General features: G+C 50.3%; 1 protein-coding gene across 1 annotated transcript in view; it reads right to left on the bottom strand.

Annotated features, from left to right (window-relative positions):
* Positions 1 to 15,421, bottom strand: part of CERK (ceramide kinase) — a 58,228-nt gene that overhangs the window by 4,954 nt on the left and 37,853 nt on the right. Inside the window, exons 7-11 of the mRNA XM_020977417.2 lie at positions 13,268 to 13,342; positions 11,188 to 11,340; positions 7,478 to 7,583; positions 5,842 to 5,918; positions 107 to 312 (exon numbers count right to left, since the gene is read on the bottom strand). Of these exons, the coding sequence (XP_020833076.1) occupies positions 107 to 312; positions 5,842 to 5,918; positions 7,478 to 7,583; positions 11,188 to 11,340; positions 13,268 to 13,342 (617 nt within the window). The remainder of the gene's footprint in view (positions 1 to 106; positions 313 to 5,841; positions 5,919 to 7,477; positions 7,584 to 11,187; positions 11,341 to 13,267; positions 13,343 to 15,421) is intronic.

Genomic DNA, 15,421 nt, shown 5'->3' with positions numbered 1-15,421 from the left:
CCTTTGACCTGTTCTCGCGAGCACACGATTACACAAAGACAAATGACTCGCACAATCAGATGAGAAATCGAGAGCGCCTGATATTCCATGCCCCCAGGACGCCTACCTGGTCATCTTGGTTGGTATGCCTGATGAGATACCTCAGAAAATTCAGCCGGGAACATTTGCGGACCAGGATGAGGTCTGAGGAGCCATCGGCCAAGTGGGCCACCGGGGACAGGCCCTTGGGGCTCCGAGGACAGGCGCAGCTCATGTTGGCTGCGTTGATCGCCAGAAACTTCCCCTGGATGACCTTCCACTCTTCTACATCCTCTGGAATGACAATTAGAAGGCTTGGTGGCTAAAGGACCCTGGGGCTGCAGAACCCATTGCCTGGGCTGTGAAAAGAGCGGGGCCGGCCGCCACCATGCCATGTTCTAAACCCACCTCCAGCTGCAACATGCAACTCAATACCGCCGACAGATCTGAAGCACCTACTATGTGCAAGGCCCTGCTGCAACACAGCACAGAGTCCAGGACCCGTGAGCTTGGCCTTGAAGAGAAGGAAGATGATGAGGATGGCACCAAAGTGGGAAGGCGGGAGAATGTAAGGCAAAGCTGGAAAATGGCAAACAGTAACTTGATAGCACAGATGGCAAAGAAGTTAGATGGGGAGGTGGGGTTGGGAGGCAGCTAATACCACTGGACGGAAGGATGCTGAGCATATGGGAATAGGGAGAGGAAGCAGGTCTGGGCTGGTAACTCCCAGCTGAGGAGACTGCCTCTCCTGATGCAGGCAGCACCTCCTCTACAGCCTGCAGCTTTAGGAAGCAGTAGAGGCACCATCCTCTCTTCTACACGCTTCTGCCTGTGGCTGAGCTCGCCTGCTCCACCCTCGCACTCTCCCCAAGGCTGCTTGTGAGGCAGGTACAGATCAATCTGGCCACAATCTTCTCTACCAACGCCTCAGCCGCACCTCATGTTCTCAGTGGCCTTCACTGTTCTTCCTGCTCCTAAGAGACAAGACTCTTTCCAAGCCTAGTTTCCACACAGACCTTCCCTGGGTACACTGGTCTACTCAAACTTCCTTTCTACCTTTATTTTTATCTATGACCTTCCCATCTCCCTGGGTAACATTCAGAAATGGTAGCAGTGTCTGGGAGAGGTGGTTCCAGTGGCCTGGAGGGTGAAAAGAGTCTGTCATAAACACCTTTCTAGCTGTTTTCCCCATTTCCATCTGTTGTCCTCATTTCCTCCTTCTGTTACCTTGGTCAGACCCAGGTCTCTTGCCAAGCTTTCCTTAAGTTGGTTTTTGCGGCCTCTGCTTCTTGTTTTATGAGATGCGCTGCTCGTAATCTTCTCCCAACCTTGTCTGTCCGATTTCCTAGACAGATCCGTATTCTAAACTGTTGTCCCTGGTGGCAAGGATTCTGCTTCCTAAGCCTCATTCAGCTTCTTTTGGCCTCTCTGTTACAGTAACTGATCTAAACCGATCGGACTTCTCGAGGAAATGGTACACGTGTGGCTGGAGGCTGCCATGCTCCTGTCCCTCCCCCGCTTCAGTCAGAGCTGGGCTCCCTGTATCCATTTTCCCCTATTACTTTATTCCCTCTCCTAGTTTTGTGTTGATGCTGATGGTTGCTCTCTCAGGCTGGTCATTGGGCTGAATACAGAGACACGGTTTGGGAGGACATCAGTACCAGGCTGTGAATTCAAAGGTTTTACATGTCGGGCACTTGATTCTTTTTCTGCAACCTAGTATCTGAGGCTGCTCTGCAGGCTACAAGCCTTCCTAAGTCCTGAACCATCCTTTCGAAAATCAGCCACAGAAATACAGCCAGAAGGGGCCTTCAAGGTAATCCCCTGTAGGGCTCTTTTCAGCACCTTCCCTTAAGCCTGCCCTCCTCTGTTTGCGTGGAAGTGGTCAAGTATCCAAATACATGTTGGACTTAATTTGAAGGATCTTACTGAGTTTTTGTAGAATTTCTCTACTTCCTCATTGTCTGCAACAGATGTTGGCACAGAAACTGCAATTATTTTTCTGGTGGTCTTTTTGTAAATACTTATCACGAACACAGCAATAAGAGATGATGAAATGTCCCATGAAATGAGAAGCTAGGTGGCTCAGTGGATAGAGGGCTGGCCTGGAGTCAAGAAGACCTGAATTCAAATCTGGTCTCAGACACTTACTAGCTGTGTGACCTGAGGCAAGTCACTTCACCCTGTCAGCCTTAATCTGCTGGAAAAGGAAATGGTGAAGCCCAGGAAGAGTCTAACATGCCTCACAACCCATGAAATGATGCTTCTTAGTACTTCTAATGCACAAAAGCCAGCTCCTTCATCTCATTTGCCTCTCTAGGGAACACCTGGCTCTGTTCTCATTCAGCTCTGACGCCCCCTCCTCTTCTGCTCTCATTTCAAAATCGTCAGGACCCATTTCTGCCGGTGTGACATCTGGCTGGCTGTGAGACAAGGATCTCAGCTTAGAACAGCTGGCGCAGTGTTCATGGATGCCCTAAAAACCACATGTTTCTTAGCAGCTTTAGCCTCTTTCCCTTTCCTCTGGCAAGACTCAGAAGGGTTTGCTGTTTTCTTTGCTGGACATTCAAGCCCTTCCTAGGCCGGCCCCCTCCTTGTTCCCCAGGCTTCTTGCACCTGACTCCCCACCGAGTCCTTTACGCTCTCCACCTTCTGGCGTCCCTGGCCTCCTGGGAGGCCCTGTGGGAGGCCTGTCCTGATTCTCCTTCCCCGAGACTGCCCTTTACTTACACCATATATAGTGTGCATTAACCTCGCTGTTCCTGTGGTGTCTCCTTTACTAGAATGTGAGCTCCCAGAGGGCAAGCACCATGTTTTTGCCTTTTTTGTGTATCTCTAGAACTTAGCACAGCGCCTGGCACACAGTAGGAATTCAATAAATGCTGGTGACTTCCAGATCTGACATTTCTCAGTACAGATAACAGCCAATGTAAATAAAGCAGAGTCTAGAGCATGGGTTCCTAATCTGAAATTCATGAACTTAAAAGAAAGTGATAACTTATCTCTGTACAGTCAGTTTCCTTTGTAATTCTATGCATTTTATTTTACAGATTTAAAAATATTATTATGAAAAGGTGTTACCAGGTGCCAAAGGGGTCTATGCCCCCCAAAAGATTAAAAGCCCTTGGTCTAGAGACCAGCCTAAGTCAGGGTCTATAGCTTATAAACTACTATTTTGAGTAAGGTTAAAAAATGACAGAAAACATATTTTCCATATATATATGAATTTCTATGGTTACTTAAACTTCTTAGGGATTTCATCAAAAGTTACAGCAGTTCTCGTATGGTTTACTGCCCAAAAACTGCTATAATAGACAATTAGAAAAAGGAAAAAAAACAATCAAAATGCTATGGTTTAAAAATTCTTTTTTTTGATCTTATAGAATATATCAAACTTCTAAAATAGAGAAGTTCTAAACTTTGAAACTATTATTTTAATATTGAGGGTTTATTGCACACACAGCAGAGAACACCACAGTTAACTAAGTATGTGTGCCTTCAATTGGGAATGACTTAGATAGTGAATGCTACATTTATTTTAAAAAACTGTGTTTTTAGAGACAATGACCTTGCTTGGAGAATTCCTTTGCAATGTGCCTCTAACCAGCATTATAGATTCACTCAGTCCCATCTCCTGGGAACGCAAAGACTTTTCAAACACACTGGCTGATGCTTAACAAACCTTCACTCCCACAAAAGATTTCAGAGGAAAATGGGTACGCCCTTGTTTTCCACAACATCTTCTCACTGGGCACCTAAAGGAGGAGCCTCTTTAGCCACGCAAGGGTTTGGCAGCTGGGGAGAAGGAGGGCAAAGTTGACCCATTTCTAACTGGTGGGGCTTCTGCTCCACAGGGCGAGGGTCCTGCTATAGTCAGCTCCCTCGAGGGGGATATTCCTCCATCAAGAGCTGCCCTGGGGTACCAGGGAGATCACTATGTCAATAGGTCACATCAAGGCCATGTAATTGTGTCCTAAATATTGCCTTAGCCAAGAGAGCAGGCAAAGGGGACCTCAGCCCCTGGGAGGGGAGGGGATGGAGACAACCAGAACCAGGGGGTTCTTGCCTTTGAGAAACTTACAGTGTACTAGAGTTCAAAAGAGTGGACATAAATCTGCCTGGTGGGAGACCCCCTCCTCAGTCATTCTCAACCAAAGAGAGCCCAGGGCCAGCCTCTGGGGAGGCTCTTCCCAAAAGGTCAGCCACAGGGGAAGAGTGAGTTTGGCCACAGCTGCTCACCAAAGCCATCCCCTCAGTCCCCAAGGGCTCTGGAGGTTTCCCAGCATGAACGTGAACAAAACAACCCTCGGGGATCATGTGACAAAGGAGAACAGACACCACACTTCTGCCCTGGGGCTGTCAGAGGATCTGGTGGGACAATGTTGAGGCAGAAATGGACTGGTCAGGTCCTGGCACTCTCTGAAGTTTCCTGTCCTGCCTACACCTCTCCCTTCCCTAAGTCAGTCACCAAGCGCCTACTGTGTGCCAGGCACTGCTGAGTGCCGAGAGACGGAGAGGCCAAAATGAGCCGTCCTCGTCCAGCGAGGATCCCAGAACGCATGGGCAGGCACACGGACGCTGGCTTCACAGCACAGGCCTCCTGCAGAGGGTGGGATCATGGATGTCAGAAGATGTGAGGCAGGGGGGTAGGGCAGACATGGGGGACCGCCGTGGCACAGACACTCATCCAAGTCCCCCCAGTTATCCAGACACTCAAGAGAGCAGAGATGTCCCAGAAACTCCCGACCTCCGACCGCTCTGTGTCTCTTCCCCATCTCTCCTGTCCCCATGCCCATGAACCCCTTCCCTTCCTAATCATCTGCTTCACCCTTCAGAGGCAGAAGGGCAGGGGGCAGAGACTGTAGAGTCACTTCATCCCTCCACCCTCAGGGTCTGCAGTAACACCCGCCAGACCCCGCCCCTCTCACAGAGTTCTTAAAAGGAAACATTCCTCAAAGTGCTTTTCAGAAAACCAGACCCCTTCCCCTGTCTTCTGGGAGAAGCTGCTCCCTCACACCACAACAGAACACCAGGGCTTCCACACTGCCTCCCTTCCCTAAAAGCCTTCTTCCTTTTGATCAGAAAACCATAAGAATTCCTTTTCAAAAAGATCTTTTTCCAAAATATGAGAATATTAATGACTTTTTAATTAAGAAAAATGATATCTTTTTTTGTGAAACATAATGTCATGCTGTTCAAAAGGCAGGTCAGCTGACCACTTGACCTGTCCGTGGGTTAAGAACCCAAGTCAGGGGCAGCTAGATGGCGCAGTGGATAGAGCACCGGCCCTGAAGTCAGGAGGGCCTGAGTTCAAATCTGGCCTCAGACCAAACACTTGACACTTACTAGCTGTGTGACCCTGGGCAAGTCACTTAACCCCAATCGCCAAAAAAAAAAAAAGAACCCAAGTCAAATGTCACCTTCTCTGGGAAGCCTTCTAGGGGCCTAACAATCTTCTCTGTGGAGAAGAATGGATGGTAAGTGCTAGCTTTCATTATTTGTGCTTCCCATTATAATGCAATGCACTTGTCTTAATGCATATTTTAGGAACGTGTGGAAGATCTACCATATCACAGCTGCACTTGGCATGTCCAGCCCCAGACCAGCACCCCGATGGGGTGGACAGGAAGCCCAGTGTGGGCTCCTTGGAGGCAGGGAAGGCAGGCGAGCACAAAGAGCCCATTCCCCCCACGCTGGCAGGAAAGGCCTCCGGGGACCCTGACAAGGAGGTGGAAGAGGCGTGGGGTCCCCAAGGGAGAGGGGGGCAGCCCACCCCTTCTGAAGCAGCAGACAGCAGAGAGGCTGACTTCTCTGAGGATTTACCTGTGTTTTCCAAGCCATACAGGGATTTTTTCTGCTCATCTTCCAGCTGCTGCTTACTCTGCCTGCAAATGAAACACCTGAAAGACAGGAATAGTGTTACCTTGAAAGAAGTGTATTTACCATTAAAATAAACACTTAGAAATTGGGAGTACAGTTCACCTTGCATAGACCAAAACTCAATTTAAAAGGTTTCACGAAAACACCTCAAGTCAGGGGTAAGCACATCCTAAAGGACAGCTGTAAATCCCAAAGTGACCTTTTTTTCCTGCCCAGACGTAAGACACCTAGGCACTAGGTCAGAGGCACGGCTGTGCTCCCTGTGGCATATTGTGACTTGGAATCCAAGAGGAGTCTTAGGAGAGTCCCGATGGAGCCTCGTGGAGGTGAAGGGCAGGGCTGGAAGTCAGGCATTCCCGCCCCCCAGCTCAGCAGTTTGTCCATCTGCTCTTTGTGCTGACAAACCCCGACAGAACAGCCTCCCGTGGCCTGGCTAGCACCTGACAGCCGCTGGCCAGAGGGGCCTGCATCCTGCCCTGGGACAGCTCCCAGTATGGTCACTGAGATAGCCCTTTCAGGTGTACAAAGAACTTCATATCTATCATCTCACACGATCCTCACACCAACCCTATGAGATAAGGCCTGTTATTCCCATCTTACAGATGAAGAAACTGAGGCTGAAAAGGTTAAGGATCACCCAAGCTAATCAAGGTAACGGAGGTGCGGGCCTCCCTCTGCCTCCCTGCACCTCCCCCTCCACCCCACCGCTCAGTCTGGCCCCAGGGGCCAAGCAGAACCTCTTCAGTCGCTTGAGAACCCTTCAAGGCTACTCTATTCTCCTCTTCTGGCTCACTGCAGCCTGTCCCCCCATGGCCTGGCCCAGAAGCCACACAGTTAGTTAGAAGGGGCCCAGAGGTCATGACACGGACAAGGCCACACAGGTCATTAATGGGCAGGGTGAGGACTCAGGCCCTCGGACTTCCACCCAGACCAGTAGGTGGGTCTGTCCTGCATATGGACGGCCCCAAAAAGAAACCAGAAAGAAGACACTTGGTGCCACAGATGCTTCTCCACGGAGCATCTGCAGGACCCCATGCTGTGAGGACCAGCAGGCTCAAGGGAACGGCAAGCTCAGTCCGTCTGCTCTGACAGAGAGAACAGCCTAGAAGAGCATCTACCGCATGCATGTGTGTGTGCGTGCATGCTTGTACGTGCGTGCACAGGAGGCCGCAGGAGAGAGGCACCTCCACCCGGGGCTCAGGCATTATCTCGGCATCCACAGGGCCGCCGCCCTAGTTCTGGCCCTCATCATCATCACACACCTGGCCTCCCTCGGACCCAGCCCACCCTCCACAGAGCCCCAAACTTAGAAAACACCAGAGCACTGATTTCCTCCAGAAACGTCAATCCACCCTCCTCCTCCCTGAACTGGACTCTGACCACCAGGTGAAAAGCTTTAGGGCCCATAAGGGGAGGGGAAGGGAAGGGAAGGGAAGGGAGGGGAGGGGAGGGGGAGGCGGCCTTCAGGAGGCCACAGCCGCTGGTCTCTATCCAAACGCCCAGGGTTTCCACAGCCGGTTTCCCGACCCCGGCACATGCTGCCACCTCCAGTGGGAATGAGCACCAAAGATTCTCTCACCCCATTCGGCAGGGCTTCTTATCTCGTGGAGAGCCCACAGTGTGCTGTGCCGGCAGAAAGGCCACCGTTCCTTCATAGCAATGATGAGAAAGAAAGGTCTTAAAACCTACAAATAAAATGGAAGAGAGTTCAGTGGAATCTGCCAAGCCTTTAATGTGATGCTGACTCTCAAAAATTCTGACTCATCACGTCGGACTAGACAAGCTCCCAAGTCTTCTGACGATGGCCCCCAGTGTCCTGAGCATCATCTAGCCACTTCATCTAGCCCCCTCCCAAACTTCATGCTCCTAGAGACTTTTCAACCCCAAGGGGGTCAAACACTCAAAGGGCCCCACGTACTCCAACACCCACAGGAGAACTTCTGTAATAACAGAGCCAGAGAGGAAGTGCTAAGCTAGTCGAAGTGCAGAAATGTGCTGGGAGGTTACCGGGCAGTAAGAGGCGATGATGACGATGGTAATGTGGGTCATTCAGACAAACATGGAGAGCTGCACGTGAGTTGTGACAGCCGAATGAGAAGGAGAAGGAGAAGGGCCCGTCCCAGGACCGCACCACTGCCAGTGAACAGAAAACAGATGGGGCTCGCGAGCCGGAGTGGTGGGGACGTCGTCGGCTACTGACGCCAAGGCTGGCTACCTGGGTGTCCCTGGGGCAGATGGTTCTGCCTCACTGTTCTCCTTTGTTACAAAGGAGGATTAGATTCTGGGATGTAGGAGTGGGAAAGGAGGATTTATAGGCAGAAGTGACTGTCATATTAAACTCCCGAGTAAAAGTTCTCTGTTACCTCACTCTCAGAATGTAGCTGAATTGTGCCTGCAAGTATTCGTCCCCTTCCTCACTGGTGCTGATTGCACCAAGCCCCACATGGTGTGGGGGCTCCTCCTAAGGTCTGTGGCCCCCCAAAAGGGAGCACCCGAACACTGCACAAAGGGAAACCAAATGGACCAAGCAGGCCTTCCACGGCCTCATAACCAGAAGGGGGTCACTGAGCTAGTCTGACAGGGCATCTTTCTTGGAAAGGCAGCATTGATGCAAAGGAAGCCAGGGGACTAGCCTGGGCTGGATTCCACTTGGACAGCCCTGCAGCATCTTCAAAAATGCAGGCTGCTCCCTGACACAAGGACAGAGGAGATTCAAGGGGGAACAGATGTGCTGGCATTTGTAGAGTGAATTATTCTCATCAGCACAACAGTGGAACCACCCACGGGGGCCAAGGGGCCTCAGGAGGAAGGAATGATGGCAACGAAGATGAAACACAGATCCTGTGGCAGTAAGCAAGCAGCCCCACAAAGAAACCTGGGTCAGAAGGGCCCCCACGTCCGAGCATTCTGAGCCTCGAGATCTCTCCAGCAATGGCGCACTGCCAAGAGGGGGGTTCAAATGCCTGGGTCCTGTAGAGATCCTCACACTGGCGTTCTCTTTGTGACCAAACCTTTCTGAGCATGGCCAGGGATCCGTGATGAAAACGAGGAGGAAAAAGGAAGGTGTTTGATGCAAAGCAAAGCTTTTCAGCACCCCAGAGCACAAGGACGTCTAGAGACGGCGTCCAAGGCTACAGAGAGGTCAAGGAGGACAGATGAGGACCGAGAAAAAAAGGCTCCAAGAGATCTCTGCCAACTTTAGTGGAACGAGGTCACAAGCCAGACCTCAGCAGGTTTAGACGCAAGAGGACAAGTGGAGGCACCTGGTGTAGATGGCCTTCTCGAGGAGGTTAGCCACACAGGGCAGAAGAGATAGGAGATGACAGTGAGAGGGGATGGAAGGGGCAAGTGAGGGTTTTGAGGATGGGGAGACACGGGCATGTTTGGATACAGGAGAGAGGGGGGATGACAAGAGGGGCAATCTGTTGGAGACGGGATGCAATGTGATCCCTGCTGCACGTGGAGGGACCGGTCCTGGCAGGAAGGGAGAGGAGGGAGTTCTCAGGGACCGGCCTTCAGGCTTTTTCAGGTTTTTCCCTTCAGCTGAAGGGCCTGGGAGGATTGTGGAGGGAGAAGGTATGGAAGAAGAGCGGTGATGAGAGGGCCAGGGAAGGATGAGGGAAGTGTGACTTCAGCTGGCATGGAGACAGGCAGCTTGATGTCACAACTTTCTCCAGGGCTGACCAATCCCTTCTCACCCAAAAAGAAGGAAGGGCATTGAACCCAGCAGATGGATGAAGGAAGAAGCCGCCAGGGTTGGGGAAGCTAGGTGGCGCAGTGGATAGAGCACCGACCCTAAATTCAGGAGGACCTGAGTTCAAATCTGACCTCAGACACATAACACTTACTAGCTGTGTGATCCTGGGCAAGTCACTTAACCCCACTGCCTAGCTGAAAAAAAAGAAGAAGCCACCAGGGTGGGAACACAAGATCTCCCCTTCGTGCCGGCCCCTCCTCGGCACCCTCTCCAAAGAGGCCTCTAACGGGGCCACGGCCTTTAGTCCCACATGGATTTCTTCATCCTAACACCACTCTTTAATCTGATTTGATTTTTTAAGTTAGGTTGAGCCCAGTCCTAATGATTTCTCCTCAAAGAAGAAGGCAAGCTCTCAGCCAATGGCATTGGTCAACTTAAATTTCCCATGTATTAAGTGGCCCAAGAGAGGTGTAAAGAGTGGGCGTGGGGTCTACAGGAATTGTGGACTTTACTGCACAGAAGGACAGCCAACCTTAATTCTCCCTTCCTAAAATGCTCCCCCTTCTAGTTCCTTAACTGTTTAATGTGTAAGAACAGAAAAGATATGACATTCCTCCACTACTTAAAATACAGAGAGATTGATCCCTCAGATATAATCTGGGGAATTTTGTTTCATTTCTGAGTTCTTTCTTTCTTAATTTTTGGAATTACAAGAAAATCAACCCATGTTCACGCAGTGTTTGTGACAAACTTACCCAAGAACTGTTACCTAACTCAGTGCCCAACATGAGGGCAGAGGCTGAGAAGGCTCAGACTGAGAAACAGTAAAGTAAAGCAAGTCTGCAACATGGCGCCATGGAATTAAGCAGGGATCATTCTCTCTAGTACAGATCAGGACCAGGGGGTCACCAAACTGAAAAACCCTGATGAGCCTGTCAGGATAAAAGCTGTGAAGACTATTCTAATTCTACTATTCCCCTCAAGTGATCACAAATCACCTCTCACCTCTGACCCTCAGAGCCCAGGCCCACCCAGGCTGCTGGGGCTGAGGACTCAGAGGTTACTCATAGAAGGGCTGTTCAACACAAGGATCTGAGAGATCTCCCAAGGTCTCATGATGGAAAATGCTATCCACATCCAAAGACAGAACCATGGAGTCTGAATGCAAATCGAAGCTTATTATTTGCCATTTTTTCCCTTCTGTTTTGTTTTATTTCCTCTTTCTTGTGGTCCCTTCTATTGCTTCTAATATTTACATACAACATGACTAATGTGAAAATGTTTAATAGGAATGTATAGGTATAGCCTATATCAGATTGCACGCTCTATTGGGGAGGAAGGTGGAGAGGGAGGGGCAAAAATTTAAAACTCAAAAGTTTACAGAAATGATTATTAATAAAAAAAAAATAAATTAAAAAAAGTAAAATTTTTTAAAAAAAGAAAGGGCTGTCACACCCAGAACAAATGATTCCATGGGATTTGCTTCCCCCCCCCCCCAGCTATGCTCGTGCATGCACTGATGTGCTCCCAGGTCTCCCTGTAGGCTCCCCGTCTTGCTCCCCTCTCCCCACTTCTCCCGAGCCTCAAGTTACCTGAAAGGTCATACCGGATGAGGCCCATCCACCGCTTTTTCTCACTGTCCCTCAATATGTCTCCATAGAAACCGTAGCCCAGCAAGGACACAGAATACTTCAGAAATGCATTGTTGTGGTGCACAGAAGACACGTCCATGGACAGAGAGTCCCCTGTTGGGAAAGCAGCAGACTTGCGTTAAGTCCTGACTGTCCTCCCTTCCAATACGCATCTGGTATTTCTGAAACCAAGAAAGAGACCCCACTGAATCAAAGGGAAACCACCACAAGGCTGCTTTGCGAGCAAGGGGAGGCCTCAGCACCTGATGGCAAAAGTCAGAGCACATGCTGGGGAGGGGGGAGAAGCAGGGGAGTAACAGAAGGGGCCATGGTCTCCAGCTCAGCGTCCTGACTGGGACCACGGGACACCAGCCAGATTGTGTGACCTCGAGCGAGTCATCTGGCCTGCCTGTGCCTCAGTTTCCTCATCTGCAGTCTTACCCAGATTCCCAAGTCATAACCAACTCTAGATTGAACCAGATCTGAAAGGACATGGCTCCTGTGCTCAAAGATTAGGGAGGGGAGAAAATCTCTTCACACACAAACGATGGCAGCACACACGTGAAATGAAGTGCAACGTTGCCCCAAAGTGCCGAGATACGGAGGACAGCCCACCACGGCCTGGACCATCTGTGGAAGGGAGGTGAGGCTCGAGGGCAAGATTGAGGAAGGGAACGAGCTCAGAAGGGAGTGGGAGCAAGGCCGGGGTGGCTGAAGGTCCAGAGGAGAGGAGGCGGCCGCAGTGGCAGACGGGCGAAACCATGCCTGGTGTGCCGGGACTGGGGCGAGGAACCTGCGTCTTCAACAGATGGGAATCAAAGAAGAGGGCGGCACTCTGGGCGTGAGGCCCAGCAAGCGCAAAGGCCCGGAGGGGAGAAGGCGAGAAATCACGCAAGACCACAGAGACCGTTTACGGAGCACTGGGCGTCGGGCTGGGGCTGGTGATGCACGTGCAGAAAACCACCCCCGAGTCCTCTTGGGGTGTCTGCAGTGTGCTGGGGGAGACAAGGTACAGTGATGGGCGGGGTGTGTATGTGATGTGTGTGTATGTAGTGTGTGGCATGATGTGTATGTGTTGTGTTGTGTGTGTGGTGTGTGTGTGAATGGGTATGTGTGTGTGGTGTGTGTATGTGGTGTGTTGTGTGATGTGTGTGTGTTGTACGTGTATGGGGGTATGTGTGCATGTGGTGTGTGTGTGTGTATATGGTGTGTGTGTGTGTGTGTGGTGTGTGTGTGATGCATGTGTATGTGGTGTGTGCATGTGTTTTGTGTGTGTGTGTGTGTGTGTGTGTGTGTGTGTGTGTGTGTGTGTGAGACTACCAGTGTCTGGGGAGGGGAGGGGGAGGACAGAAGCAAAGGTTTCCAGTACGAGGTGCTGACCGAAGTGCTTCTGAATGGCTGGGCAGAATTCCGTGAAGCACAGGTAAAGAGAGAGGGTGCTGCAGGCCCAGGGCACAGCCAGGGCAAAGGGACAGAGGTCCACATGTGAACAGAGAGCGGTGGTGTCAACTTCCAATAGAAACCGATCCCTGTGGGCCACGTGCTGACTCAGAAAACCACAATGAATATTTTAAATTCATTTTGTTCAATACGTGGCAGGGAAGGGGAGCAATGTCTAAGGAAGAAAGACAGGCTGGGGCAGGGCGGCAAGAGGCTTGGGAAGCCCAGGAGCACAGAACGCTCTCGGAGACGAGGCCTGACTGACTGCTCTGCCACAGCCCCCGGAGGCTGGCAGCCCACGAGGTTGTCTGCTGCTGTCACAATGTCCTGGCCTAGCAACGGTTGTGCAGAGTAAATGCTTCCTGAATGCTCTCAGGTGAGGAGGCCCCGGAGATACCAGGAGAGGGGCCAGGGCCTGAAAGAAAGTGTGGCGTGGACTGTGTCCTGTGTCCAATGGGGCTGAGGTCAGCTTAATATCCAGGGATGCCTTCCAGTGAGGTGCAGTTAATAAATAAGGGATGCATCATTATTCCACAGTAGCACCGTCCTGCCTAAGGCCCCTGGCTTGTTAGGAAGCACTTTTACACAGTAAATGACTTACCAATAATAATGTGTAACGCTGACGTCACTGGGTCATTAACACCAACCGTGGCATAGCACACACAATCCGTTGAACCTAAAAAGAAGGGATTCTTGATCAACTCAGGGATGAGGATGAAGGCTCACCACCCTTAGCACCTGGAAGTTTCTCAGCCTGCTCCCATAAAACTCCTAAGACGCCCAAAGAAACAACGGCTGCCTGGCCCCATTTCACAAGAGAAAACAGAGGACCCCTCCCCAGCCACTTTATTCCTCCTGCTCTGGGCCTCCCAAGTGACCCCGAGAAGCCCACCGCCCCCTCCTCCTCCCTAGGGCATCACGGCATTGTCTTCACAAGGCGTCGTGAAATTCTAGACTGCCCCTGTTGTCCCTCTCAAAAAGAAGCTGAAGGTGTCGCTTGCTGGTGGCTGGCACATTCTGAACATGCCACATTGGACGGTGGTGCCAGGATTATGAGCTTTGCTTAATGACATGAAGGTTTTCAGAGGGCAGGGGAAGGTGAGAGGGAGAAGAAATGGCTGACCGAAGAAAGCACAAGACACAGGAGGACAAGGCCAAAAAGAATCACAGACGAGGATGACTTTGAAAACTGCATATTGAATTTGTGAAATATTTAAAAGAAGGAGGCGGAGCCAAGATGGCGGAGTGAAAGCAGTGACTTGCTTGAGCTCTCCTCCAAACCCCTTCAAATACTCATAAAAAATGGCTCTAAACAAATTCTGAAGCAGCAGAACCCACAAAAAGACAGAGTGAAACAAATTTCCAGCCCAAGACAACCTGGATGATTGATCAGAAAGGTGTATCGCGGGCTGGGAGGCAGCAGAGCGTGGGTGCACAGGCCACAGCGTGGGCACGCAGGCTGCAGCAAACCTGGAGCAGGCCTCAGAGGACTGAATCTCGGGCAGCTGTGGAGGTTTCCAGACTCCTCAATCCACCAATGCCAAAGACAACTTAGAAGGTCAGTGGGAAAAGTCTGTTTCTGCAGTGCTGAGGAAGGAAGGCAGGGTTTCAGTTCCATTCCCCAAGAGCGTGGCCCTGTGGGGGGGCAGCTGCTTCCAGCCCACAGACTGAGGGGGAATCCAGTGGCTGATCAGAGAGGGATTGCAGGGATCTCTCTGCCAGTGCTGAGGCAGGAATCTCTTGCTTTGCCCGTTTGGATCTGGGCCACAGTTCTGGGCAGCGGTGCTGGGGTGAGGAGGAGCGCTGGCGTGGTGGAGCTTGTAGTGGTTGTGGAGAGGAGCCCCTCCTCACAGTTACAGGACAGAAAGGAGTACTTGTAGTCGCAGGTCAGGAAAGGAGTAAACACCTTGCCCCTTATCATACCACCTTGGAAGAACTGAAAATTTACAGGGCCCTACAAGTATCTCTGAAAACAGCTGTACAAACCCCGAAGCTTGGGACAGTACATTCTCCACATTGGAAGCAGATTCGTACCTTAACAAAGAGTTTAAAACTCAAGTAATTGGCCGGGATCATGAGCAAGCAGCGCAAAAAGAGTCAGACTATATTATCTTACTTTGGTGAAAAAGAAGACCAAAATATACAACCAGAAGAAGACAACAAAGTCAAAGCCCCTACATCCAAAGCCTCCAAGAAAAATATGAATTGGTCCCAGGCCATGGAAGAGCTCAAAAACGATTTTGAGAAGCAAGTTAGAGAAGTAGAGGAAAAACTGAGAGTGATGCTAAAGGAGACCCAAAAAAATACTGAAGAAAATAACACCTTAAAAAATAGCCTAACCCAAATGGCAAAAGAGGTCCAAAAAGCCAATGAGGAGAAAAATGCCCTAAAAAGAAAAATTGGCCAGATGGAAAAGGAAGTCCAAAAGCTTACTGAAGAAAATACTTCCTTAAAAATTAGAATAGAGCAATTGGAAGATAGTGACTTTATGAGAAATCACGACACAGTAGAACAAATCCAAAAGAATGAAAAATTAGAAAACAATGTGAAATATCTCATTGGAAAAACAACTGACCTGGAAAATAGATCCAGGAGAGAGAATTTAAAAATTATTGGACTATCTGAAAGCCATGATCAAAAAAAGAGCCTAGACATCATCTTTCAAGAAATTATCAAGGAAAACTGCCCTGATAGTAGAACCAGAGGGCAAAATAGAAATTGAAAGAATCCACAGATCTCCTCCTGAAAGAGATCC

This window comes from Phascolarctos cinereus, unplaced genomic scaffold (genome assembly GCF_003287225.1).
Source record: "Phascolarctos cinereus isolate Bilbo 61053 unplaced genomic scaffold, phaCin_HiC Scaffold_1;HRSCAF=81, whole genome shotgun sequence".
NCBI lineage: Eukaryota > Metazoa > Chordata > Mammalia > Diprotodontia > Phascolarctidae > Phascolarctos > Phascolarctos cinereus.
Note: the sequence above shows the minus strand (reverse complement) of the source record. Positions and strands in the feature narration are given on the sequence as shown.